We start from the raw sequence: 27,461 nt of genomic DNA on the forward strand, positions 1-27,461 counted from the left end.
AATTAGATTTTAATGTCCCTATACAAAGAAACACATCAATGAGAAAGACGGGCCGAGCCTCGATGTAATAAGATTATTGTGAGTGTTTCCAACCTACAGGAGCTAAACAAACAAACCTAAGCAAAGACTCTGTACAGTAAACACAGTCAGGTTCTTCTGCTAATCAACACACACACACACACACACACGCACACACACCAATCCAAACATACACACAACTATGTACATGTGCTTTGCATGTCATTCAACCATTTCCTCCCCTCATTAAACAGAAAAAAAAAGGATTACAAAATTATTAAATATAGTCCCAAAGCATTGTTTTCTAAACTGGTTATTCAGTGCCTGAGCTCTCAGTTGGTTTAAGATGCTTTTTTTTTTTCTCTGATCTGGTTGACGTTGCAGCAGGAACATGGATATTGTACAGCGCTGTATAATGGAAGGTCAAAGGTCACACTTGCTGTTGTTAGTGGTTGTTAGGAGTACACTGACAGGTAGGGCCAGGAGGAGGAGGAGGAGGAGGGCGGTAGTCTGTGACAGGCCAGCTGTCCACGAACCCGCCCGTGATTGGCTGAAAACCCTCTCCTCGTTGTGTGTGAGTGGCTGCGTCACAGGTAGACCCGCCTCAGGTCTCCAGGGGAAGTGATGGTGTTGCACTGAGGACACAACTTCTTTGCTCCCTAAAGAACAAGGAGGAGGTTGTTTTATTTGCCTTTTATTAAAAATTATTTTGATCATTTTTAATGTGTGTTGATGAAGCTCGTTACCAGCGTCCGAAGCCAACACTCCTCACAGTGAACATGCCAGCACTGGATGGAGGTGAGGGGGGTGGTGTACGTATCCTGCAGAGAGAGAGGAAACACAGGTGACGATGCCGTACGTGTAATACATAAATCTACCACTAGATGTCCTTATGAAACTACAATAAGAGCTTTAAAAGACGCTTCGAAGCCTTTTAACGGCAGGAAAGGTCCGGCTCGGGTGTCGAGGGATTCATTACAACCAGTTTTTTGACACGAGTTCAAATCAAAAGGAGCAAAGTAGGTCCATCACTTTAAATCCACTTTCCTCCTTCTACTCAAAAGTATGGGGTTAGAAATCATATTTACCAGAAACATTCAATACGGGTTTAAAGAGGATTTTTGTTCAATAAACAGCCAACAACGATGGTGCAACAGCAAAGCAGCAAATTCTCAAATTTTAAATTCTGGAATGAGCAAATACGTGCCATTTCTTTTCCCGATACATTTCTCAAATGAAAAAGTGATTGTTGAAATATTGTTTATTCATTTTCTATACTATTTGATGAATTGGCCTATAATTACAGCACTGGAGTGGAATTGTTTTAAAAGATCAAATTGTGTCCGAGCTTTTATATCAATCCATATAAACATAATACAGAGTTGACAGTGTGTCATTAAATGTGATATCATGTCAACAAACAGATTTACCTGGAAATTTCAAATATGACTTCAAGTGTATTTTTTTCAAAAGCAAATACAACCCATATCAACCAGATAAAAACATCTCCATTGCCACATTTACAGTATATTCCATTAAAAGAGCATAACACATATTATTGACTTATCGCCCCCTAAAACACAGGTCCCTACAGGACTATCAGCCGTTTCTGCACCGCGACGCTGTTATCTCTATCTTGCGTTTCGCGCTCCGTTGATTTGATTTGGCTTCGTACTCACCATGCAGATGAGACATTTAAATCTGTCTCCTTTAGACAACTGTTTCTCTAAATCCCGTATCCGAGCTTTAAGTGCATCCAGAGTTGTCAGCGTGGAATCCTCTGAGAGCCTGCACACACACACACACACACACACACACACACACACACACACACACACGCAGGGCAACAGGGGGGGAGATGGGAGGGTGTGTGAGTTAGGCAGATCCTGGAGAGTCATTTATAAATCGAAGACAGATTAAATTATTCGCTGGCCAACATGGACACTGAGCATGAAATTTAGCAGCAATCACATTGCCTGCATTCGCTGTCTCATTTATCATAGGCAGAGTGTGTGTGTGTGTGTGTGTGTGTGTGTGTGTGTGTGTGTGTGTGTGTGTGTGAGGTGAGAGAGGGGGGATTGAGGTGTCAGGGTCCTCACAGAGATAGACGTACACATGCACAATTACAGGATGGACTATAAGCGCAAACATACTGTACAGCGAGGCAGACAGGCTGCAATGCATTAAGTGTGATGAAATGTGTGCGCACGCCTGCCGTGACCTTGATTGATGACATCATCACACTGATATAGTATCATTGTGTAGAAGGCCGGTGAGACACCACCCGCCAAAATACACTTTATAGTAACGGATAGGATCACTTCCCTCGGCTCTGATTGGCTGATTCACATGGATTTTAAACCTGGAATTCACTTCGATTCCTTTTTTTTGTTTTTTATTTATATTTTTAACGTATCCTTTCAGATTTACAGCCCAAAGAATGCAAGTTTACACAAAAATCAGAACTTCTACATCAGATTTATTAAACAAAACCTTTGAAAAGTATGTGCTGACATATTTAGCATAGCAGGAGGAAGATTTAACTCAAACAAAGGAATGTATTTAATTAATAAAATAAAAACTTTATTCACTCGGAGAAGAACGTCAGTCTTTATTGTATTTTATTTAAAAAGTTTCTTTAAACAATACGTCTAAAAACAAAAAGTCATTCAACCCCTTTGACACTTTTGTTTTGCATATTTCATTTCACTCTTTTTCTGTTGCTTGTGTGCTGATCTGAATTTTTTTTTTTTTATATATATATAATGTAATGACTGTTGTGATTGTATGCCAGTAATGGGCACGTTGTGTCATGATGTGTTGCTATCTATTTATCTTTTGATATTTCTCTTAGTCCGTACGCCTTCCCTCAATAGGTTTTTGCCTTTTTCCAGGCCAGATTCAATAAAGGTTAATTCAAATTTAATTTCAATAGAACCATCAATCACAACCCGAAAAGTGTTTCATCCCTTAAATGAACACCGTTTGAGATTATTACAGGTTATTTGGCGCTGATAAATGTGACACAGACATGTTTGCAGTGTGAGTCACAAACTTACGTCTCTATCTCAGAGTTTTTGCAGGTTTTGGGGAGACCGGCGACGCTGCCGTCCACTTTCTCTCCACCGCTGGTGGAAGGACTCCCTGAGAGGACGAACAAGTAAAACATGATGAATAAGAGATGCACCAACCTCACGTCTTGCTCTCATGTAGCTTAGACTTAACTCACCATCATTTGACCATTTGGAAAACTCCAGGCTTACTCTGGAGTCAGGCAACGTACTGGTGCTGCTGCTGGGAGGGAAAGAAAAAGACATTTAAAAGGCTGCCCATATTGAATATAGAACAGTGACACCCTGACCAGATGGATGTACATACTTCACTGTTGTCTCCTTGGAGCTTTCTCCCGAGCAGGGGATCACATCGGTCTCTGTGTATCTGAGAACGAAGGTCAGGAAAAACACTTATCTAACTTCTCCCACGTTCTCCAAGTAAAGGTCACATGACTGATGCCAGCATGTGGACAGGTAGCTAGATGAAGTCAAACATAGAGCCGCTGCTGTGTGAGAGGATACTGCGCTCTGCCGTACTCCAGGGTGTCGTCTCCGTCCACGTCCAGGTCGGCGTCGCTGTCTCGGCATTCCTTAGAAGTCGTGCTCACCAGCACGGCACCTGAGGAGACACGAGAAACACAGGACGTGTGTTCAATATGACCTGTAGACATATATGTATGGGTTTAAACAAGCTGCATGGAAGAGAGAGAGAGAGGGAGAGAGAGAGAGACAGAGAGAGAGAGAGAGAGAGAGAGAGAGAGAGAGAGAGAACGAGTGTAAAAAATGTAAAAAAAACATTCATTCATTCGGACGTTCAACTCTGAAATATCAGAATTCAAAGAGCTGAATGACTCAAAATTAAATATTATAAATATATATATTTATTATATATATATTTTTATATTTATATATAAAATATATATAAAAGATATAAGAGGTATAATACATAATATTAACTGTTTATATAAGTATGTTCAATGTTAATGTTCATATTACTGTTTTTTGTGTACTGTCCTAATATTTGGACAAATTATATATTTTTTGATACTTTGGCAACATTGTTACCAAAACTTTCATGCCAATAAAGTCCCATTGAATTGAATTGAAATAAATGAGAGAGAGAGCTGTTCTTATTTTGAAGGTTAAAGGTGAAGTTCAGAACCCCCCCCTCCTAAAAAAGAATCTTATATGTGGCCCATCTGGATGTTCTGATGTTCTGTCCGTCAGCATGTCAGACGTCTGCAGGTCAGAGCTTCCTGCTCAGGCTAAAGGAAACCGTTCCTTTTTAATCTAACCTTCAAGGCATCCTGCTCCGCTGTAATTTGGACTGAAAAGTTCAGTGCTTTTTCCAACTGTCACTCACAGTCACATTATTCGCCCTCCACTGAACCAGATCACACACATGGGTACCTCGACGGCACGTACCTTTAAACCCTCCCACTATAGTCGCCATCTGCATCCTCCTCCGCCCGTTCCACTCGTCCTGCAGCGGCGCCAACTCCATCGAACCCTCCTTAAAAAAACGCACACAAACACAAACTTTACTAGGAGGTATCGCTGTCTCGGTGAATACGTCCATATGTCAGCCGTAGCCTCGAGCTGCGGATCTACTCGTGTGTTTTCATAGCTGTGAACCAACGGCCGGCGGGCGTTTTCACATGGATACACAGCGAGCTGACAGTGACCCTGATGCTACGTGAACAAAAGCAGTCAACAGCGGCGGTGCGATTACAATAAAAATGTCAAGGAAAAAAAGATTTTCATCTATCTTCTTAGGGGGGGGAAAAAAGAAAACACACACCTGTCCATCTTCTGGTTTTCTCCTCTTCAGCTTTCCGATCCTGACTGGGAACAGAGAGGAGATGGAAGAGAGATGAGATGAATGATATTTTTAAGGTCACACTGACTTAAGGTGGTCCCTTTATGGTTCATGTGAACTTCCTTTAATCTCCGTCTGCACATTGAATTAGAGACATTTTTCTTTTTCTGTGAGAATCAAAGTATTTTCCATGTGATGGAAATATTCCTTCCTCCCACACAAACATTCGGGAGTTTAGAAACAGTTTGCGATGGAGGCCACACAGAGAAAAGTACCCCGGGTCTCCAACTGCCTCAATAAATCTCCTGAACGGTTGCCAGTCTTGTCCGAGTTCTGCTTTTGGGTGTAAGAAAGTTTACGGAGCATAGCAGCGCCACCCTTCACATCACTGTGAGACTGTTTAAAGTCAAGAAGAGGCTTCAAAGAACAATAATAACTAGAATTCATTTCATTTTAGCTATTTTTCTACTCATTTTAGAAAACATTTTTACGTTTTTATGTGATGAACACAATCTCCATGTTATATGACACTGTGTGATGTTATTTTCACAGTTTGAGTGTATTTCTTTTCTTTAGTTATTTAGGTTTTTTATTGATTTCCAGTTTTTGACAACCTACACCAGTGATTTCCAACCAAGTGTTAAACTGGTACTGGGGTCGAATTAGAAAAAAATGAAATTTGTTTGAAAAAAAAGAATGAGTGTATAGGATGTATATAAACATAACAGGTATTAAAAAGTAATGGAAAAATCATTGAAACTGCGGTAGCAGCAAAAATGCAAACCTAAAAAAACGACTTTAAAAAGGAAAATGAGAGACAAGCCTGACCACGGACACTTTCTCTGAGTCATGTTAAAAAACATCCAGTTTAAAGGGACGTTACGCCTTGTTTTGATGATGGGATACATTCAGCTCATCTGACAGCCACACATTCAAATATACCGACCACATAGACATTACATGAAAGCACCAGAAAGCACAGATACAGGCTCTATATATCCAACAATGGCAGGTTTTTTCAGCAGTGGATGCAAACGCCCCCCCCCCCCCCCAGCCCCCCACTCTCCTCTGATATAAAAGTTAACATGGCAGAACACCAACTGCACCTCTTCTCCCTCTGTGACCTGACTGACTGCAGATTGCATAAGGGGACATTAAGTTTTAGGACCCTCTAATTCCCACTGGATGACAGTACCCCCCCCCCCCCCCCCCCCCCACCCCTCCCCCAGGGCGGGGGGGCACACACAGAGAGCTGGTGGCCATGACCCGAGTGCCGCCATCCCAGCGAACATAATGAGGGTTAAAGAGAGGGTCATAGAGGAGGAAGAGCTCATCAAACAGAGAGGAGAGAGAGGGAATGAGAGAGAGAGAGAGGTTGATTAATCAACAGAGGAGCCCCCCCCCCCTCCTCCTCCTCCTCCTCTTCCTCCCTTCTTCGTTTGCCTCCCTGACATGTATTTAGAAGCTCATTATGCTGTCCTGTTATAAGCCCCAATAAAGGCTAACAGACCTCGACAGCGGTGGCAGTTTGAAGACTCAGCTGAGAGCTGGAGAATCTCTGTGTTAATAATAACAGTAGTAAGACGTCTCTGATGTCAGCTCTGTGAGTCTAAACGTCTGAATCAGAGCAGAGGCTCTGTTATATAACTTTTACAATAGTTTAAAGGCTTCTGAACATTGAAACTGAAATAAATGTTTCATTATTGTGTATTCTACCACCAATAGGTGCTACATTGATCAGTTTTAAGCCATAAATAAGAACAGAAGAGGTTTGGGTTGCCAGGTTTTTAAGAAAAAATCCTATTGCTTAGTAGAAAATCATTTATTAACCATTGATATAAGCATGAGTTATAGATTATAAGCCCTAAGGAGCGGACAGACAAACTCAACAGCTTGAGATTCTCGTTGAAACGTGATGATGGAAGTGCTTCTCGGTGCGTCTTACCAGCTTGTGTGCAGTCTAGGTGGGCTCCTGCGCTGTGGGGGCGTAATGGGGCAGATTTGACGTAGCACCTGCACCAGCAGAGGTCATCGACTGTTAACATATCAAGAGGTCAAAGTTGAAAGGTTAATAGCTCCTCTGCTCGTGTGGGCGCTAGGCCGGTGTGGGAAAAAAAAAAAAAAAAAAAGGGGGGTTGATATCTGAACGACTGGGTGAGGGGACGGAAGGGTTGGACCAAAACACATATCTGATCGCATCGAACAAAAGAAACTAGAATTTAAAAAAAGACCAGGAAACACAACATTTAGCACACTCGGGCGTCAACGTACCGTTTAGTCTTGTGTGTCTGTTGGCACGCACGCGGAGGAACGTCTGCAAGGGACAGGAAGGAGGATTTAAACGGTGTGTTTCATCCACATAGCACAATGTTAACACGCCTGTCATGGATGCCACTTGTTACTATAGTTACCTTTACGAGAGCGCTAAATACAGCTCAGTAAATCCTAAGTAAATCTGTGAACTTCTTATGCTACACTGTATGTTCTATTCCTTGATATTCTTGTTTTTATTTATTTTATTATTATTATTATTATTATTATTATTATTGAATTTTTAAATTTAAACTTTATTTTATTATAGGCTTGTTTTAATGTTTTTTTTTCTCCAATTCTTTTCTGTTATGCATTTTAATTTTGCCTTTATTTTCTTTTAATTCTATTTTTTTTTACTTTATTGTATGACATGTTATGATGTGAAGCACTTAGAGACTGCCTTGTGTATGAAAGGTGCTATACCAATAAAGTTGCCTTGCCTTACAAAGTGCTCAAGACATCATCTTCATCTGCTCTCTTCAAATTAGTACACTTATATGTACTTATTTATTTTATTATTTTTCTTTTTCTTTTGTGGAAATTTTCCTCATCGAGAGTTTATAGTCTCCTGACGTTTGAAAACCCTATGAATTAATGATGCTGCTAACTACTAGTCATCCAGCTACACATTCTTTAAAAACCTAACCTGACCTGGTACCGGTCGGAGTGGATGTCCTCGGATGTTCGGGGGGGCGAGGTGGGAGAACCGCCTTCCCGCTTGATGTGCAGAGAGAGCGACAGGGACTGGACCTAAACGGGAGAACAAACGGGGGAGTCAATGGAGGGATTACAGCGTATCCAGGTCTCTTTAAACTCACAAAAGGATGTCAACTGTTTACCTTCGGCGTCCTCAGGAGGTGGCTGTTCTGCACCGCCGTGGCACTGCAGAGACAAGAGCCGAATCATACACAATGTTTAACCACCACACACACACACACACACACACACACACACACACACACACACACACACACACACACACACACACACACACACACACACACACACTATAATCCTATAAAACACACAAATAACATATTGTCTTTTAAATGCCGTCTTATAAATACCCTCCGCTTTTATCTTGTCTGACTTTATGTCTGAGTCCGTGTATAACCTCATTTTACTCTTTCTCACTTTGTCTATCACACAGATACTGTACACACACACACACACACACACACACACACACACACACACACACACACACACACACACACACACACACACACACACAGTGTCCCCGGGGGCCAAGTTCAATTTGAAACCATTACTGTCCACGGAGCGGTCGTTAAGCAGATTTGGAGTGTAATGTCTTTATTGGAGGAATCATTCTTCTGGTCTAAGCAGCAGGTAATGTGTGTGTGTGTGTGTGTGTGTGTGTGTGTGTGTGTGTGTGTGTGTGTGTGTTTCAGACTACGAGTGTGCGTGTGTGTGTGCGGAGGGCTCAAAGCAGCCATTAGCGGGACATTATCCACCCGCTGTGTGATTGGCCGCCTCGAGGCCGGAGGCTGTAATATGAAATATGTAGGGAACAATGAGGCGGCTTGTAAACACTGCACGCAGGTGACGGAGAAGACAGGAGATACCACCTGGGGAAACCGAGGCGGGGGAAGGGGGGGGGGGGGTCCCTTTGGCTAGAAAATCTGTCGACATTTATTATCACCGCAAAGCTGAACTAGAAATAGAAAGTCGGGGATGCAAAACGGGAGGAAAATGACAAATGGATAAATGGAGGGTGTGAGAAGAAGACAACAAGGAAACGGTTCTAGGAAGGATGTAAAGACACGAGGAGGATTCTGGATAAAACGGAATCAGATCACGATACCTGATGTGAATCTGGGCCAGTTTGGACAACTCCTGCTCCATGTGATCCTGCAGCTCTCCTGGTCTCAGGACGGCCTGGCAGACCGGACACATCGGGGCCTGAGCGTCATAGAGGCCCTTCACTTTGCCTGAAGAATAAAGAGGGCGAGAGAGTTAAAGGAGTTTTGTCAGATAGGCAGGTTCCAAACTAAGTGAAATGCCGTCCCACAATTCCCAAAATGCACCATTTAGCCATCAATAACAATCATCTAGGAAACATTAAAATGTTCCAATTCTCATTTTTTTATGTTATGAATACAGTAAGTAAGTGCAGTTGACTATGGAGGGGTAATACGATGAGTTTTCCTTCATAATGAGCTTTCATTCGGTACTCATAAGGTACTTTTACATAGTAGTTTTCCTTTACTTCACATCTGCACATCCAACAAACAAAAGCACAATAAAAAAAGAAAGAAAACGTCGGATTTGTGAATTAAATTGCATGTTTCGTATTACATTTTGGGACGCTCTACCTTCATTAGATAACATTCAAACAAAGGCCTCGAGCTGGACTCGGACTGGGGATGTTGCCACTAGACCACCATGACGCCTCCACTCATTAAACTCTAACTCATAGTTAACGGAGGATTTTTATAGTCGCTGTGTGTGTGTGTGCGTGTGTGTGTGTGTGTGTGTAGTATTAGACCTATCTGTACCATTCAGACAGTGGCAGTGAGAGTGAAATAAGTTTACACACAGACATAAACACAGTGACAGGCGGCGATGGCCCCCCCGCTGTCAGCGTGTTGACATCAAAGGCTGTCAATAGGAACATTACCCAGGAGGGGCCACTCGGCCCATTGGGCCCCACTGATGGATCACCGCCATAAGCAGCCAGCTGGGAGCCCGAGGAGCTCTACTATATCAAGATTTTACCTAGTAGATGAGGTGATTTACTCCTGAACGTCATCAATCACGTGGAGAGAGAGCTAGTAGGCAAGATGCACCTCATTTCCATCTCTGTAACCAAACGACGGAGCTGGAATCACAATTTAATTCCAATACGCGACGTTACGAACGGATTTCTGACAGTTTTTCAGTGTGGACTGAACTTCCACGTGGACCTTATTTTACAAACACTTTTCCCGACAGCATGACTAGCTCAGACGCCGACATCAGTTGAGGTATGAGCCCCCCCGTAATGGGGAACCAAATAGGACAAAATGGCCTCTAAATAAAACATTGGGCAGAAAATAGAAAGCAGGAGTCAGGTGTCCTTGGAAGAGTGACAGCTCTCCTGGTTTCACCCTTCTTTCTCCCTCTCTCTCTCCCCTTCTCTTTTTTTTTTGCATCCCCTTGCGGAAGCCTAAATGACTTTTCCCGACACGCATCGAACGTTCCCGGGCTTTCGGCGCTCTGCCGCCCGGAACATGCAGGCATCAGTAAACAATGAAATCTCTGGGCTGAAATTGAATTTATAACCACATTACCTGCACAGATAACGTCTCTGAATGGCGCCGCGATAAGAGCAATGGGATTTGATTTTCAGGTGTTTTATTGGTCCACTTTTTGGATAAGCCCCCCCACCACCCACACCCCTCCGACTCCAGCCCCCCCCCTCCCTCCCCACCCTTCACCTCTGCTCCTCACCATTATGAGGGGAGCGTGCACGTTTGGCTGCGTGGATGAGTGTGTGTGTGTGTGTGCTCTTGCTGAAGCCGGACCCTCATAAGTGACAGTTGTCGGTTCATGACCACCTTTTTTTTACACGTCTCCCTCCCCCCCCCCCGCTGCCCTGCGCCCCCGCCCCACATAAACCCTGTCAGTATCAGTAAGGCTCAGCCCCTCTTCAGCCTGGGGGGTCTCAGACACACAACAGGGGGCTGTAAAACCTGCCTGTGGGGCTTGTTAACTGTTCCCTCACTACGGCAACTGGCTCGGATGGATTGGCCCTCGCTCTCTCTCTCTCTCACTGTCTCTCTCTGTCTCTCGCCCGGCCTGGACTGAGTTTGACTGGCTCATCTCCTCACGGATTCTCTGATTGTTTCCCTTTTCCTGTCTTTGTGTCTCGGCAGTCCAGGACCTCCTTTTTCTTGGACGTCTAGCCTTTGTCCAGCTGCTCTTTGCTTCACTTACTGTTCCCACACGGGAGGACGCTCCTTCGGCTATCGGCGAGGCTTGTTCTGATCATTTCATTTTACCCCTTTTTCACGATAAAAGAAAAAAGCACCATGTACAACTGGAAAACCGGATAACAAATCAATTTACACAACATCTTTTCTGAAGGGATTCACACACACACACACACACACACACACACACACACACACACACACACACACACACACACACACACACACATGCCTGAATACAATCTCTTATCTCCCCCATGAATTTGAAGAGAATACACCCCCGGGGGCGAATAACCCATCGGAGCGATACGTCCCTGTCTCCACTATCGAGAGCATCACAAGATTAGCAAAGTTCACGTTTTTTCAAAAACAAACAAGATATCGCTGTCCCCTCCTCGTCACTGGGAGATTGACGGTCAAATCCACTTTCTGTTGTTCTGCGTCGACGGCGCGGACCGCGACTGTCCCCGCGTTCGCCAACCGCAACAGAGAGATCAGAATCCTCCTGACAAATCCTTAAAGCTCCGAGTCCCCCCGAGGGCCCGGGTAATGGCCGATGCCAGCGCCCATATGACGGCTGCCAGTTCTGCTGATGCCGACGGAGCAGAGATGCCTAACGTGACCTTTAGTGAATGCCACATCACATCAGGCCTGGATGTCACCCGCTGACATTATGCCGGGGCATGAAAAGGCTGTTCTGCAGGGGGAGAGACACGGTGACGAACGTCCCCGCGGTGACAAACCTGTGGACGTGGTCTAATTCTGATTGACGTTGGGAGGATTGGACGGCTTTGAATGGCAGGGGACGTGCGAGCGAGCATCCAGGGGAGGATGTTGGAGGATGTGGAGCTTGTTTTTTTAAGCGTTGGCCGGGTCTGTTTTTCTCTGTGTTCACTGGCGATAAAGTGCTGAGACAACTCACTCCAACTGGCATCATTATCCCAATCATCAAACAATTCTCTAAGCACATCAGAAATCCCTCTATAAAGTCGTAACAAGCACAGACTCTATATAACCAGTAGGCATGTAGAGATTGGCGGGGGGAGTAAAGTTAACGCTTGGCGGCGAACACTGCAGCGGTGGGTTGTGTAGGCAGGTCCTTGGCACACTTTCAGAGGAGATGGAGGGCTATAAAAGCCATTGGCTCCTGCCACACCTGTACCCCACCCTGTCCCGCGGCCTGCTTCCTATTTAAAAGCATCACATGCAGGATATTAGTCAGGATTTTTTGCCGTCTGTGAGGTAGAACTAACCTCTGAAGCAGAGGGGGGAGAGGGGAAAGTATGCAGGCCGCCGTTTGTTTTTTATTGGGGAAATAATGGCCTATTGAGAGGTTGGGTATTTAATGAGCAACATAATAGGCCCTGTAGTAACACATCTGCTATGAGCAGAGTCATTTCCTCAGCTTTCAAAGGCTGCTGCTCCAAGCCTTTGAAACGGCAAGTTTTTAGTTGCCTTTGACTTAGTGCTTCTAGATATCTGCTTTTTATTAATTTCAGAATTGGTACAACAGTAATACACACAAAAAAAATTACAAATGCTTGGATCGGAGTTCAATCCTAACCACATTCAAAGGCCGATGAAAGCACACACTCCCTCTCCTGGCTTGACCTCAAATCTCTCACTGTCCAATCTAATTCCAGCATCCTTCAAAAAAAATATCCCACCTCCTACTCTCGCAATCAATCGTGTTTAATGTATTAAAGACACTCACCACAACCACCGCAACCTTTGGCCCTTGCACAAATCAATGCCTCGTTAGACCACTAATGATCATTCATTGACTAATAAGATCTGTATCAACCCCTTGTAGAACATTGATTGGCCTTTGGCCTCTGTAGTGCTCTGTGCATTATGTGGACAGCCGGGAGACGGCAGTTGTAACTCCTGGGGAGTCAGATGATGAAAAAGCTCCTGGTGGGAATGGACAGGAATCCTAAACCCCAAATAGACTCATTCTGAAGCACCTCAGGCCAAAGCCCTTTTTCCTTCTGCCCCGCAGATCAATGGACATAACCTCTCTGACCACAAGTCAATCAGCTCGCAAACCCCCCCAATTCCTCTCCCTCTCGTTCTTCCTCTCCCTCATCTTCCTCCATTAGTCTCTCCAATTGTTCCATCAGGCGCCGGGCGTGGCTCAGCATGTGTGTGTCCAATCATCTCGTTGATGGAGAGTGGACTGGGGAGCTGTGCGACTGCGTGTCCCCCCCCCCCCCCCCGCCACCATATTTCCCTTCTCAGGGCCCGGAGGGCAAAGATCGAACCCTGCCTCTGCCTCGCTCCAGCCAATCAATCAATCCTCATTGAGATGCATGGCTCAATGATCTTTGATAGTGACTTACAGATTGGAGGGAGCAGGTGGAAGTCAGGGGGGGGGGGAAGTTAGGATCGTCCTTGGGTGTTTGTGGTAACATGAGGCTACTTACAAGCCACCTCATGGGGGAATATCTGCAGCTCTGTTTGTTTTCTTCTGGAATATCTGCAAAAGATCCAAGTCTGCTGATTCATGGTGGAACATGAAGGTAGTCTGGGGGTCTTCACAGGTCCACATGGTTTGGTAACTAAGACCCAACCCAAGATCGGAGTTGGATGGGGTCCAAATAATATGCAGACCCAGGTAAGGTCCCAATTTATTGTTACCAGTTGGGGGTCTTTGTTCCCAAATGTCTAATGATCAAAGCAAACTCACTCAGCAGAGGTGAGACGGTGGGTTTGAACTTTAGATAAAATGGGGAAAATGTCCGACATGAGGAAGAAGAAAAGAAGTTTACCAATTGTTCATCTCGATTTTGGTCTGTTCAGGTCCTGTTTGAGCATCAGGGATCAGGTCGGACTGTCCTCTGTTTTCTTTGGGTTATGAGTAAGTTTTCAAAGGTTTGTTTTGAATCAGGTCCAAAGTCCTGGACCCATGAGGACCTCTATACCTACCTTACTTAGTTCCAGTCCCACCAGGAAGCTTGAGTGCACGTCTTTGCCCTTTTCCCTCCTCTCATTTACACTCCCTTCTATCTACCGTCAGCAGATATGATCCTCCAGAAGTTGAGAAGTAATCGAGCTGATATTCTGGGCAGCGAATGCCAAATCCAGGCTGTGACATCTGTTTGCTGACTGCTGTCTGTCAAAGTCGGAGCCGTCGCCGACGGCGGACAGCAACAGAGATGTTCACCGGTGGCCTGTCACTCACTTTGATGCCATCAACCTGCACTCACTAGACAGGCCGGATATACAGAGATCCAACCATGTCACACTATATCACACCATCGGGACTTGAACCTCTCTCAACTCAGACTTCAGGCAATCAATCATTATCGTTTATTTTATTTTTTTGCCAGGAGGGAGATATTTTTTTAAGGTGCTGCTTCTGGAGCTTATTGGGGTTTACAGATCTACAACACTTGGAGTTTGTACGCAATTCTTAATTAAAAAAACTCATGATCAAGTTGAAAAATACAAGGTTGCTCCTGAAAAGTTGAAGCCATTTTGCAGATAATAATAACGTCCTGTTATCACTTTAATGAGAGCCTTCCTCTGGAAACAGGTGTTTGACGCCAGCTGTGAAATATTGAGATTTAATACCAGTGTGTTTGCTGGAAGATTCTTTTCTTTTTGTGGACTGAAGCAAACGTGTCAATTTGAATCGTCAATTACTCCTGTCATGATCATCTCAATCACTCTTTTGTTTGTGTGTGTGTGTGTGTGTGTGTGTGTTTGTGTGTGTGTGTGTGTGTGTGCAGAAAGAGAGAGAAAGGGTGAGAACGAGAGACATCGAAAAGCTAATAGAGAGATCACAATCTCTCATTAGAGGCTAATTAGATTGGCTCCAAAAATACAGATCGCTATTACCCGCACCACTGATTAATACACGTTAATACTCGCCCTGTGTCTCTCTCCCTCTCTCTCTCTTTCTTATTATTCCATCGTCTCCTCATCATTCCTCTCTCATTGTCTTTCTCATCCTGCTCTTCCCCTCAATTAGTGGTTAATAAGGAGAAAATGAGAGGGTCGCTCTGTTGCTTACTTCAAGTACTCAACTTTCTTTTTTTAAACAGTCTTGGACAAACAGAGTGCCATTGTGTGTTAAACTCACTGAAGAGTGTAATTGCAGCAGGACTTATCAGCATCACAGCCTATAAAAAATGAATCCTTCCTTTATTTGATCAGCTGGGACCAAAGCAGAGAGCTCTACTCTACATTTTTCTTATTGTTTTGACTTTATTTAAAAAAAACGCCTTGAAAAGAACCCCCCAGAGATCACGTCTGAGCCTTTCTGCATCAAGTAGGCGACTGCAGTGCCAAATCTGACACGCTGTACAGCAGCAACGGCTGTTCAACTCCCTAAACAAACATCAATTTTAAATTTGGCAATTTTAAAACAGCCAGACTGAATAAAAGAAAAGGTTTTCGATCACATCCACTAACCCTGTTTTTTTTTTCTTTCTTTCTTTTTCAGAAAATCAGGTGCAGGAGGCTCATTCTGATGAGGTTCCCAGATGGAGGTTTAAAGTACAGTTGTTCACATTCATGTAACAGAAACGATCTGAACGTTATAACTCCAGATGAGTTTGCAGGGAATATGAAAGGAGTAGAAAAAAGAAGGAAAAATAAAAGAAAAAGAGAGGAATTACACATTTTTATTACAACACCAGAACTGCATTCAGTAAAGCATGAAATCAGGTTTCCTCTAAAGGAAAAGGATTTTAGGAAGATTTAGTCCTCCTACATTGCTTTTCTCTCATAATCATCACTCTTTATCAGGGAGCTCTTTACTTTTCCTTTGATTTGTTTTGTCAGCGTGTACATTCTTCACTTAACTACATGTACTTGTGGGTTCCCCGTGCTCTGATTTCTGTTGTACTGGCTTAATTTCCTGGAAAACTGAAGCACAAAACTGCACCGACAGCGAGAAACACAGTTTCAATGAATATGAGGAAAAAGAAAGGGATGAGAAAAAAAGGATGAAAAGAAGCAGAGAAGAGAAACACCCAGAAGAAGAGTAAACCCTTACTACCTCTTAAGTAAAAGTGCTATTATAGAAGCGCAGTATGTTTATTTTGCCAGAAATCCACAATAATAATGAATCATACCACCATACCAAAAACGCCAGAAAAACAAGCAAGGTACATCAATGGCTGTTTTTGTGTCGTCAACATGTTTTTACTGATGATAATTGTGCAGCTGACTCATCAGAGAAAACACACCTGCGTTCCCCTCACACACCTGTCCCACATACACTTTGTGCGGCGCAGGTGAGCAGCGGAAGCCTCGACCATTAGGGACGCGCTAATACACTTCAAAGGAAATCTAAATTCTTGTTTATGCCGGGTTTGTGACCAAAAAAAAGCCCAGTTTTCAGCGGCAGCAGGTCTCCAGTCAGACCTTCCAGACCCCACAGCATCGCTGCCTTCAGCCTCATCACAGATAACCCATCTGCCCCCCCCCCAAACCAAACCTCCCCCCCCTCCCTCCCCCAGATAACATCTGATACTGTCAGAAACAGTGTTGACTGCTGCTGGTACGACGTGGGACCACAAGCACCTGGCGCTCTGTGATACACCTGTGTTTGGGTTAGTCACACTTCCTCAGGGAAGTTATTGTGTCTGCCTGGATGAGCAAACAATTACGACCAGATGAAGATGCTTTTTATCTTCAAATGATGGAAAGATAGAGACGATTGAGCGGCTTATCTTCAGGCCAAACACAAAGGTGAAGAGGAATCAGGGGGAATTAAAGCAGCTTTGAGGATAACTTCGTATTAAAAGGTGAAGAAATCTTTAAGAAAACTACTTTTTTGTAAAAATAAATAGGAAAGTAAATTATTTTATAATAATAATTATAATAATTACTCACATAAAAGCATTTATTACATGACATTTTCTTCTGGCCACCATTAAATAACTACAGGAATTATTTCTAAACTCTTTGTCATATGAAGATAAAATCCCAACCTGAGCCTCCCAAAAGGACCGTCCTATACAACTAACTTCGCCATCAGCACAAATCTGACATCATGAACTTCGCCAACTATCCATTAGGGCTGTTGTGTCCCCCCGGCTATGTGATCGTGCACTTTAAGCGTTACACTGCAACAAAGGTGGGCACTAAATAATGCCTTTATTGTTGTTGTCTCTGCAGGATAAAGGGCATCCCTGCCTGCTGAGTGTGGTATCCCGGCACCACACTGACTCCACTCGACCCCGACGCCTCGTTGAGAGGAAGATAAATCCAGCTTCAACACAACGCTCTCGAGTGGACGGCCGACCCTCCACACCAGACTGGAAATCACGGTTGTGATCTGTGTGTGTGAGTGTGAATATGCACACATTGTGATGGTGCTCATGTATACATCATTCACACACTCGGCCTGCGTAGCCCCGGTGAACGCAGCGCAGTGTGAGCCCCCACCCCCCCCCCGTCGATACGCCCCTCCGATCTCCCCTGTCAGCAAACACGGCGGAACAAAGAGGGCCGATGCAGCGCCAGCGGGTATAGATCTTCTCCCCTGTGTTCTCGCCCAGCGGGGTCACACAGGAGCCGCTCACGGTTCAATCTCCCCTACTTGACTGATCGGGGGGCTTTGAGATGCGGCTAATGAGACTGGACCCTCTCCAGTCCCGGGACCCTGGACCAAGCCCACCCAAAGTAACAACTATACAGATTCATGCAGCTATTTCACACCGTGAATCCAGATTAAATGTATTAAAAGCAATAGTTTTGGTTAAAGAGACAATGATTCAGTGTTTGTTGTATGGATTTAAACTAAATTATGTGTCTCGGGGGAAAAGGAGCTCATAAATACTTCAAATATTTAACTTCATCTTCTTATAACACTTAAATTACCATAAAGAGCAACTATGGATCATCATGTTAAAACTACAATATGTGTTTTAAACAGGTTTGACTAACATTTTCTATATATATACATATTTTCTCTAATGATATATATTCCATTACTTAATTTTGAAATAATTATTGTATGATTTTGGCATACAGTATATTTATACTTTGTAAGTTTCCTTCAAAAGCCACATTATGATAAATCATAAGACCCATGCATTTTTTTTATTGCATATTTAGTGTTTTAAGAAGAAGAATTTTCAGAGCATATTTTCAATAAAAGACCGAATACATCAACAATTACTATATGCTGATGTAATTACTAATAACTTTTGATGGCAACACTTCACTTCTTCATAAAATAACTAAAACTTGCCGTTACACTTTGATCCTCTACTGTTCAAAACAGTTTTCATGTTTCCATTTTCTAATAAAAGATGCCACAATAGGGCAATTAGACACATGTTTTCCATGAAAAACATTTTTATTGAAGCTCTCAAAACAGGTAAAAACGTCACTGGAAACTCGTTTGATGATGCCACTGGACACGTTTCAACAACGCTCTCTGAACTGGATTATTCTAGTCCATATCTTCCATTGTTACTCTGTGAAACTCTGCTACAGTAGCACGGCAACTCCATGTGTTGTAATGGTTATAATTTGCATTGAAACAATCCACAGCATGTATCCCATAATCATTCAATGATTGATTTGTAATTGCACTAATAGGGTCACGACCGAGACAATGGGATGTGTAGGGCAGAGTCCCTGCTCTTACTCAGCCTTACAGACTCGCAGCGGGCCTGCTGAGCGCTGCCTGTGTGGTCTGTGGGGACAATTAGCACAATCTCCATACTAATGGCAGCCTGTAATGGACACTGCTGAGCCTGCCAGCTACTGTGTGCATGTGTGTGTTTGCATATTATGCGTGTGTGTGTGTGTGTGTGTGTGTGAGGGAATGCTTGCATACGCGCATATCCTCCAGTGAGGGTGCCTTCCTGTGTGGAGTTGAGCGTCTGCCTGCCCACCTGTGTGTGTGTGTGTGTGTGTGTGTGTGTGTGTGTGTGTGTGTGTGCCTGTAGTTTACCGAGGTGACCCCCACCACCACCACACCCTCTGCTCGCGGCTCTAACCCCGATGGCCGGCCACTCATTAGCACCATAATAAAGAGTTGAGACGACACGTAAAAGGTTATATAGTGCCGGACTGCTGTTTTCCTATCAATTATCAGACCCGTGATTTATGGCCTGGACCTCGATGCTATTCTCTGAGGAGAATCGGGGGAGTGTTTACACCCCCTGCACGGCGGGGTGAGAGGGGTCAATCTTGGCAAACTTTGACCTTTAAGGCAGGGGGGGTTCACCGGCAACCGATGGGAGTTTTCGCGAAACAGCTCAGCGGCACGGGAGGTGACGAAATCGATCAGCGGATCTTTAAGTAGTACGGCTGGGAGTAATCTGTACCGTTTCCTGTGCTTTGACATAGTTAAACTGTCACATGCACACAATATACATCTATACAACTTTCTACATGTACTTTGTGGCTCCCTTAACACGTCTTCCGTTTATTCAAATTCAAAAACATTGCAAAAAAAAAATAAATAAATAAAAGATTGCACATTTGATATTCGGCTGCCAACTGTGCTCCCGAAGCCGCCGGATGATGTCAGGACGTCATGTATCCGGGAAGTGAAGCTATCAAGCTTGGCATGCCTTTGACGCTTTGGCTGTTGTCAAGCTCTTCCACAGCTGGGAGACTTGCAACAAGTACAAGTGACATGCGGTAATGAGGTCTGTGTGACACAAGACAAACACACACACACATATATAGGGTTTTATGTATATGTGTGTGTGTGTGTGAGTTCCTGGCTGCCATCCAGGCGTGCAGGATTGGTGTGGTCTTGCTGTCTGGGTGCGCTTGCTCCTCGGCAGCATGTGTTTAACCCCAGCGTTTGGCCTCCCTGCCCTCTCTATCTGCCTGACTGATTTGTGAGGCTCTGGGGACGGGGATGGAGGATGTGCGTGTGTGCGTGCCACTGCCGAGATTCATCTACAGGAATACCCCTTTCTGCCTTAACCCGGAGCCTTTCCCACACACACACACACACACACACACACACACACACACACAGACACACAGACACACACACACACACACACACACACACACACACACACACACACACACACACTCACACACACACACACACACGCACACACAAAGGTCTTTGATGTGAGATCAGAGGCAGCTGTGATGCAAGTCGATCAGGTGTGTAGAAGGAAGTAAAAAAAAAAGAAAAGAGGGAAAACGGAGCACGAGGAAAAAGGAAGATGGCCTCTGTTAAAACAAGGCTGTTGTCTTAACGACCCCTGGGCTCTGCACTCATTATGACCCCCCCCCCCCCCCTCTCTCTCTCTCTCTCTCAGCACACTCAAGCCTCCCTCTCTCTCCACGCAGAAGCAGCACTGCTCTTTTCTGGCGATGCAGCGACTTCAAGTGTTACGACCGATCTGTTGGCCGTCAAACAGGTGCTGATGGTCACCACAAAAAGACCCCCCTTCCCCCCACACACACACACACACACGCACACACACACGCACGCTACTGTAAAAGAACTACTGACAGACTTATAGAAATCCTGTCTGCCTCCGACGAGCCGTGTGGTCCACAGCCTGAAATGTTGGAAGATACTTCAGCCTGCACGGAGGCCGTAACACACACACACACATACAAATACACACACACACACACATTCCGACCACAAATACACAATGACGTATACAAAAACCACAAAGACAACACGTAAATGTAAATACACATGTTCCCTCTCTCCAGCCCTTATAAGATAAAAAGCTGAGAAGATTTCCCCCTCCTGCCAGGATGAAAGCCTCTATTACTGAGAACATTAGGAGAACAAACTACCATCACAACAGGAGGGGGAACAGTCAACCGTGGCCGTGCTCTCACATCAAACACAACCACCATTAATATTGTAATGCTTCCTCCCCGAGTGTTTGAAATCAAGAGCGAGCCTACCAGTGTGGCCGCTATAGGAGAGGCGGCTGCACATGTCGCTTTTTGGAGAAAATTGCTTCTTTTTTTTTTTTTTGCAGCGCACAATGCCGTCAGGTAAAAAGGAGCTTTTAAAAAAAAAAAAGAAAAAAAAATGCATAGACATATGGTGAGTGTGACTGTCGATGCGTGGAGTGCACACGCAAGAGCGCCTGATAAGGATTATACACCCTGGGAATAATAGCGGAGCAGCGGATACTATATATGTGTATGCATGAGCATCGAGTGGCTGCTATTGATCCTCCTGTGACCTGCCAGTCGGATGTAAACACTGGGCCTTTCAGCGGGAAGCTCCGCTCAATACCAGCAGCCGTCAACGACCGCCGCACAGAAAACACACAGACGGCTGTCCTGTTATCAAATCAGCACACGCAGCCAAGTGTGTGTGTGTGTGTGTGTGTGTGTGTGTGTGTGTGTGTGTGAGAAGCAGAGAAACTTAGATGCACAAATAAGTGTTGGAAAAGTACCTACAAACACGACCACAAGCTCCCGACAGCACGTACTTCGTACAGCTTCGTACGTTGTATGAATGATGATGTGTGTATACAATGCAAAACTTGATATATTTATAGAACATAATTTAATTCTATATTGGCATTTCTACATCACAATTGCACAACATTTAACAAACAGAACGATTTATATTTGCTTATTTTAGGTCGTATTCATGTTGACGTGTATTTTTGGACAGATTATTTCACCACCTGCAGTAACTCTGCGGACCCCCTAGGGGTTGAAGACATCTACCCCCTGAACGTGCGTCCGCATGCATGCACCGCACGCACCGAGCATGCTGGCTCTAGCGTCCGGAGCGCCCGTCAAACTTCCCCACAGAGGTAATCCGCGTGCCAGATCTAAGATGAATCTATGTCATATTGATTCAGCTCGGGCGCCGCACTAGTCCCCTAACAACCCATGAATAACCGACCGTGGAGGACGCTTACACTCCGTGGGCGTCTGGTGGAGAATCCTCAATCTGTGCTACACTTACATGTTTCCCCTCTATTAACTTCCTGCAGGGCTTTTTTTTCCACTCAGGTGAAGATTTGGTGAACACCTTCTCATCCCAGTGAGATAAATCTTCAATGGGCTTATTTGTTGTGGTGGAGTGTCCATTCAAGCTTTCATGTTCAACCTTACCAAAGTGGAGGCAAACAGACTCACAAAGTCGATATTCACGTATATAATAATACAGTATTTGTGCATGTCAGGCCAACAGGATATCATACATTTGACGAGCATGAAGCTTAGAAAATCAATATTGTGAAATTTGAGAATGTAATGTCACACTGACAAAGGCTAGGATTAGCTTTACCCACATTATGTCCAACTAAAAGTCGTAAACAGCAAAAACTACAACCGACAGCCAGCTGGACACTAACATGCATGATGGGAAACAATGAGTTAGTAAACTTAATTTTAAAAAAAACACGTCTTTTACATGAATATGTTCGTAATGATCCAGCTGTATGCTAGGAATTAGTAATGCGCGATAAAAACGATAAAAAAATGGCCTACGATAGAGAATTTAATTCTATACTCTTTCTTTCTTTCTTTCTTTCTTTCTTAAATACATTTAGCAGTTTGGCTTTCCTCTATGTCACCTGTTCTGAAATGGTTCTATTATAACTTATATATCGTGATATGTATCGTTATCGCAAAAGGCTGCAATATACATCGCAATATGGATTTTAGGCCATATCGCCCATCCCTACTAGCAATACAAATAGAGAATATATCTGGATAAAAAATTTGCAACACGGGATAATTTCCTTCCACGTTTATTTTGCCTTGTTTCACTAATAAAAACTGTATATTTGTGGCGAAGCGCAGGCTTTATTTCCTCGTGCTTCCTTGTGAAATTGGCTCCAGGTCAGCCCAGTTATTTCTTACAGTGGAGGAAGGAAGACGTACTAAATAGGTGAACTCAGGGATTCAACCGTCGACGACCTTTACGTTCCTGCAGGTGAAGGTTTTCACTTTCCTGACCAGCACTTTTTGCCGTCTAACAAGTATCACAACACAGTCGCTCTCCAACATCTGGCTCCAGTTATCACAGCTTGCACTCAGCTTCGCCATCACAGTCAGATACACACACACACACACACACACACACACACCACCCCGTCGGCGTCTGGCCGCGGTGTGTTTTGCCACTCCAATCCTCCAGTTCCCCAACTCCTGTTTCTGGTAAAAAGGGCCATTTTGGGTTCCAGCTCGGGCCGCCGGCGCAAAAAAGCATCTCCCTGAGGAAAATAAGCATGACTCGCTCCAGTGAAGACATCTGCCCTTTGAAAGCGGAGCGAGGCTGTTTGAACAGCTGTCACAGCGCACCGAGCGTCTCAGACATTCCCTGATAAAACAGGGGGGGAAAGTCTGGGAGGGAGAATGGACAGAAGACAAGACGCTAAATGGACAAAACGGGAGATGTCCACTGTCGTCGATGGGGAAGAGGTTGTTTCCTCCACGGAGCTGCGAGTGCAACTACGGCACTCAGAAGTGGAGACTTCATCATAATATTCAATTTGTGTTCTCTTAAAAGTATTCTACTCCACATAAGTGTCCTCATTTCATTCCAGATTCAAAAATACTTCAAGAAAAGTGAGTTTATTTAGTTGATCGGCATCCACAGACCAGTTTTGAGGCCAATGCCTTGCTCGAGGGCAGTGCCAGGCCTGACAGGGAGACTGAAGCCCATACAGACACAGGTAACCCAACAGGAAAACGTAAAAAAAAAATGTATAAAAGTGGGTTTTTATGGTTTATTCTGCACTTGGGTGAGTGTTTGCATCGGCAGTGTGCGAACAGTAAGACACACACTCTCACAACCCGGGAAGATTTCAAGCTTAGCAGTTAAGACTTTTGCTCCTGAAGTGACTGTCTGTTACCCAGTCAAGAGGAACAAGTGTATGTCAGACTTAGAAAAGTGCCGGGGAGCTCAATTGCATTAAAGCTCTTAGTTTGCCTGAGCTCCAATCTAATTGGATAAAGCTGGAAAAGCAGCTTCCAATGTGCATGAATCCATTTTTTTTTTTCCCCTTCCCAAACCCGTTTCTTTTTTTTTTTTTTTGGAGGAGAGATGTTCCATCCCTCCTCGTCTTTTGTCCTTGTCAACATTCCCCAAATGAGATTCCCAAAAAATCAGGAGGTGAGAGGTGCACGCATGCACGAGTGCACAGAGCAAACATTGTCAGACAGACACACCTCTCACGCCGGCGCGCTGCTTTGCCTGGCGTCTCTTTCCTTTCCCGTCCTTATTAAAATTCCATATTGAGATTCCTTCCTGCCACTCCGCCTCCCCGGCCCTGTCACTCAGACACCAACCGGCGACAAAATCACCAAGTTTCCACAAAGACACACACACACACACACACACACACACACACACACACACACACACACACACACACACACACACACGCACGGCACACAATCCAAAACTTTTCTTAAGACAACTCGTCCGTGCTCCCACCCTTTATGTGTGGGATGAAAGTTTCCTTTAGGTGATATGTATGAAAGCGTGTATCAGCGTCCCCCCCCCCACTCCCGCCTTCACCCCTCTCCATCGCTGCCCCCCCCTTCTCATTGTCATTATTTTTCAATGGTGTCCCCCTCTGATCTGCCGGGTGCTCTCTCTCTCCTCTCTCTGTCTTTCTCCGGTCCCTTTCATCTGTCAGGCGCTTCTCTTGGCGACCGCCACTGAGGGGGTTTGATTTCCCATCATGCCTAGCATTGCCTCCCTGACTCCGGCTTCCCTCCCTCCCCCCTCTGAGGCAAGTGTTGTGCCCCCGCGTCGTTGGGCAATTATCCCCGGGAGTAATGAGGAGCGGCTCTCCCTCTGCGGGCGCACTGACTGACACCTCTCCCACTCATTTGTCAACAAATCAGACGGCTGGTGTGGGCGGCCATATTGAGCTGAGGGTTTTCGTTTGGGAAGCTCAGGCTGCGGCGCATCGTAGCATCTCTCTCTCTCTCTGTCTCGCTCCTTCTCTCTTTTTCTCTATCCTCCTCCATCCCTTCCTCTCTATCTCTGCCACCTCGTTATCTCTGACAGGGTGTCATTCGTTCCGACTCTCACTCCTCCTATGTCAACCCTCGACGCGCTCCCGTGTATTTGTGTTCCTCCGCCGCCGAGAAAAAGTCTGACTTCCAATAGGCCTAATGGTCATATGTGGCTAATGATCACTAAGCTGAATAAGTGACACCATTCAATTTATTTGTGTCAAAGCCGGTCTGAGCCAGTCGGCTGTAAACACTTTGTCCGACCGCGGGTTAAAAATGTTTTCAGATAACGTCTTTACTCACAAAGGCTCCTTTCAATTTGTCACCATTAGTCGCCACGGCTACAGACGGTATGTAAATGTCATCTGCCGTGTCGTGTCAGGGTGAGCGAGGTCTTTGATGTGCCAATTAAATTGTATGTTTTCGCTGCGTACAGTAAAGGTGTGAGATGAGTGACTGCTGGTGAGCTTCAGATGTGTCGTGCATGTTTACATACCAAGACGTGGATCAGATCAGTGTGTGTGTGTGTGTGTGTGTGTGTGTGTGTACTCACTGTGCTCTTTGCGCTCCTCCGGGCTCGATGAAGCCTCCCCATCAGACAGCAGGCCGGACATGGAGAACAGCTTCCTCCCCGAGTCCTCCCCGGCTTTGAGGGAGCCTCCCGGGGAGCCGAAGTCAAACTCCTTCCCCTCCACCTCCGGGAAGCAGCTTTTCAGCCTCTTGGCCGGGGTGAAGGCCGAGTGGTAGAGCCCCGACTCCCTCTCGTCTTGCGGGGAGGAGAAAGGTCGGAAGGCGCCCACGCCGCTGTGGTTGAGCATGCTCAGGGTGGAGCAGTCCAGGTTGGGCGGGTTGAACTGGGGGTGCAGGTGGAGCAGGGAGGCCGGGAAGTCTCGGGACGGAAAGGTGCCGGACATGGGGCCCTGGCGCTGATACATGGAGGTGAAGGTGTAGGAGGCCGAGGGGAAGGGGAGGTGGAGGTCCTTCTCCACGGAGGCGGGGATACCGAAGGGCCTGGGCGCCTGGCAGGGGACGGAGGCGTCGCGACCGGCCTCTGCCGTGGAGGCGAGCACCATCAGGGCGGGGGAGGCCAGCGGAGCCGGCAGGTAGGAGGAGCTGTCCATCTTGAAGGGCCGGTGGAGGTCCATTCACCTCCGTGTTAGTGGTCCTGAGGAGAGGAGGGGGGAGGACAGAGTTAGAGGAGTGTTCAGGTGGAACGTAAAGCCTGAGCCATGAAAATAAATTATAAATAGTTTCAAAAGATTTTTGTTTTATCCTTAAAAAGCATGCTAATGCATTTCTTTACACCGTTGCTGGATTGTAATAATTAATTTGACCTCTCTTGTGAAGAAATCATTTTTACAAGTTCACAGGGATTTTTTTCTTTTTAAATAAGCCCCAATGCCAAAAACCCAGTTGTAACTCCAGAGGCATTTTTACAATTACAGTTTTGAACTCATTTCAATAGAACAGGGTTGGAGGAGGCCTTCTGTGCCTGTAAGTAATTACCAGGGGATAAATTGACAATAAAATACAGCCGAAACCTAAACTAAATTAAACAGTGAGGTAGAAGCAATTAGATTTAGGGAAAGTCCAGACACTTTCATGAAACAAAATTCTTCTTTTTTCCCGTGGAATTAATTAATCGTAGAAAATCAATAAATTTGATATCTTGCTGAGTGTCGAACACAATAAAATCGGAAAAAGGTTTTTTTAAGCATCCCGGAATAGAAGTTTCTCGAGAAACGTCAATCAGCACAAAAACAATCAAGGATTAACAGTGTGTTTAATTACAGCACATTTAAAAAAAATAATACGGAAAAAGGTTGCACGACTTTATATTAGAATAAGAAAAAAACACATGAATCTACTTATTAGCAGGTCCTCTGTAACTAAAATTGAATAATTTATTGGGAAAAGGACGAAATAAGAAAGTAAAGAGTGTCACCTCCATGAACCACTTTATGAATAAACACGTTAAATTATTACCCAGAATGAGAATAAAAGTTTGACGCGCTGCGGTGATAAAACCACATCAAACACTTGACCTGAACAAACTGGAAATACATACAGCGACTTTTACGCGTCTTAAAGCGCAAAGGTCACGAGTTGACCCTCTTATAGCAAACATTTCCCTCAAAGTCTTTACGTCGTTTTAAAAACCAGGCAGCAGTTTCCCATCGAGAGCGCACAAGTCCCCTCAGAAAGAAGAAACCCCACCGCGACAAAGCTCCGACAGAAACACTCAAACAGCCAATTGAACCAATTAGAAGAAACGCAGCTGTGATCAGCCGCGTTACCGCGCAGCGTCAGCCGGGACTCACCGTGGACGAAGATGTAATTCTCTCTCCTTCTCCTTCAACTTCGGGATTTCTCAGAGACTTTCGGGCACTTTCTCTCCGGGTCGCGCAGGAAAGT

The 27,461-nt window shown here is 44.9% G+C and overlaps 1 protein-coding gene across 2 annotated transcripts; it reads right to left on the minus strand.

Moving 5' to 3' along the window:
- Window positions 1–52: 52 nt before the first annotated feature.
- On the minus strand, window positions 53–27,461 carry rnf220b (ring finger protein 220b). Of its 2 annotated transcripts, XM_084011240.1 has the most exons (16): window positions 27,368–27,461; window positions 25,600–26,211; window positions 9,029–9,155; window positions 8,043–8,085; window positions 7,855–7,953; window positions 7,162–7,204; window positions 6,836–6,925; window positions 4,873–4,916; window positions 4,497–4,584; window positions 3,594–3,690; window positions 3,397–3,456; window positions 3,248–3,312; window positions 3,078–3,162; window positions 1,698–1,806; window positions 765–839; window positions 53–677 (listed from the first exon to the last, which is right to left on the minus strand). In XM_084011240.1, the coding sequence occupies exons 2-16, from the start codon at window positions 26,189–26,191 to the stop codon at window positions 606–608; spliced, it is 1,689 nt and encodes a 562-aa protein (XP_083867366.1). In that variant the 5' UTR covers window positions 26,192–26,211; window positions 27,368–27,461; the 3' UTR covers window positions 53–605. The 2 variants fall into 2 exon arrangements, with proteins under 2 accessions (XP_083867366.1, XP_083867367.1); XM_084011241.1 differs by lacking the exon at window positions 6,836–6,925.

Source organism: Eutrigla gurnardus (assembly GCF_963514095.1).
Source record: "Eutrigla gurnardus genome assembly, chromosome: 6".
Taxonomy (NCBI): Eukaryota; Metazoa; Chordata; class Actinopteri; order Perciformes; family Triglidae; genus Eutrigla; species Eutrigla gurnardus.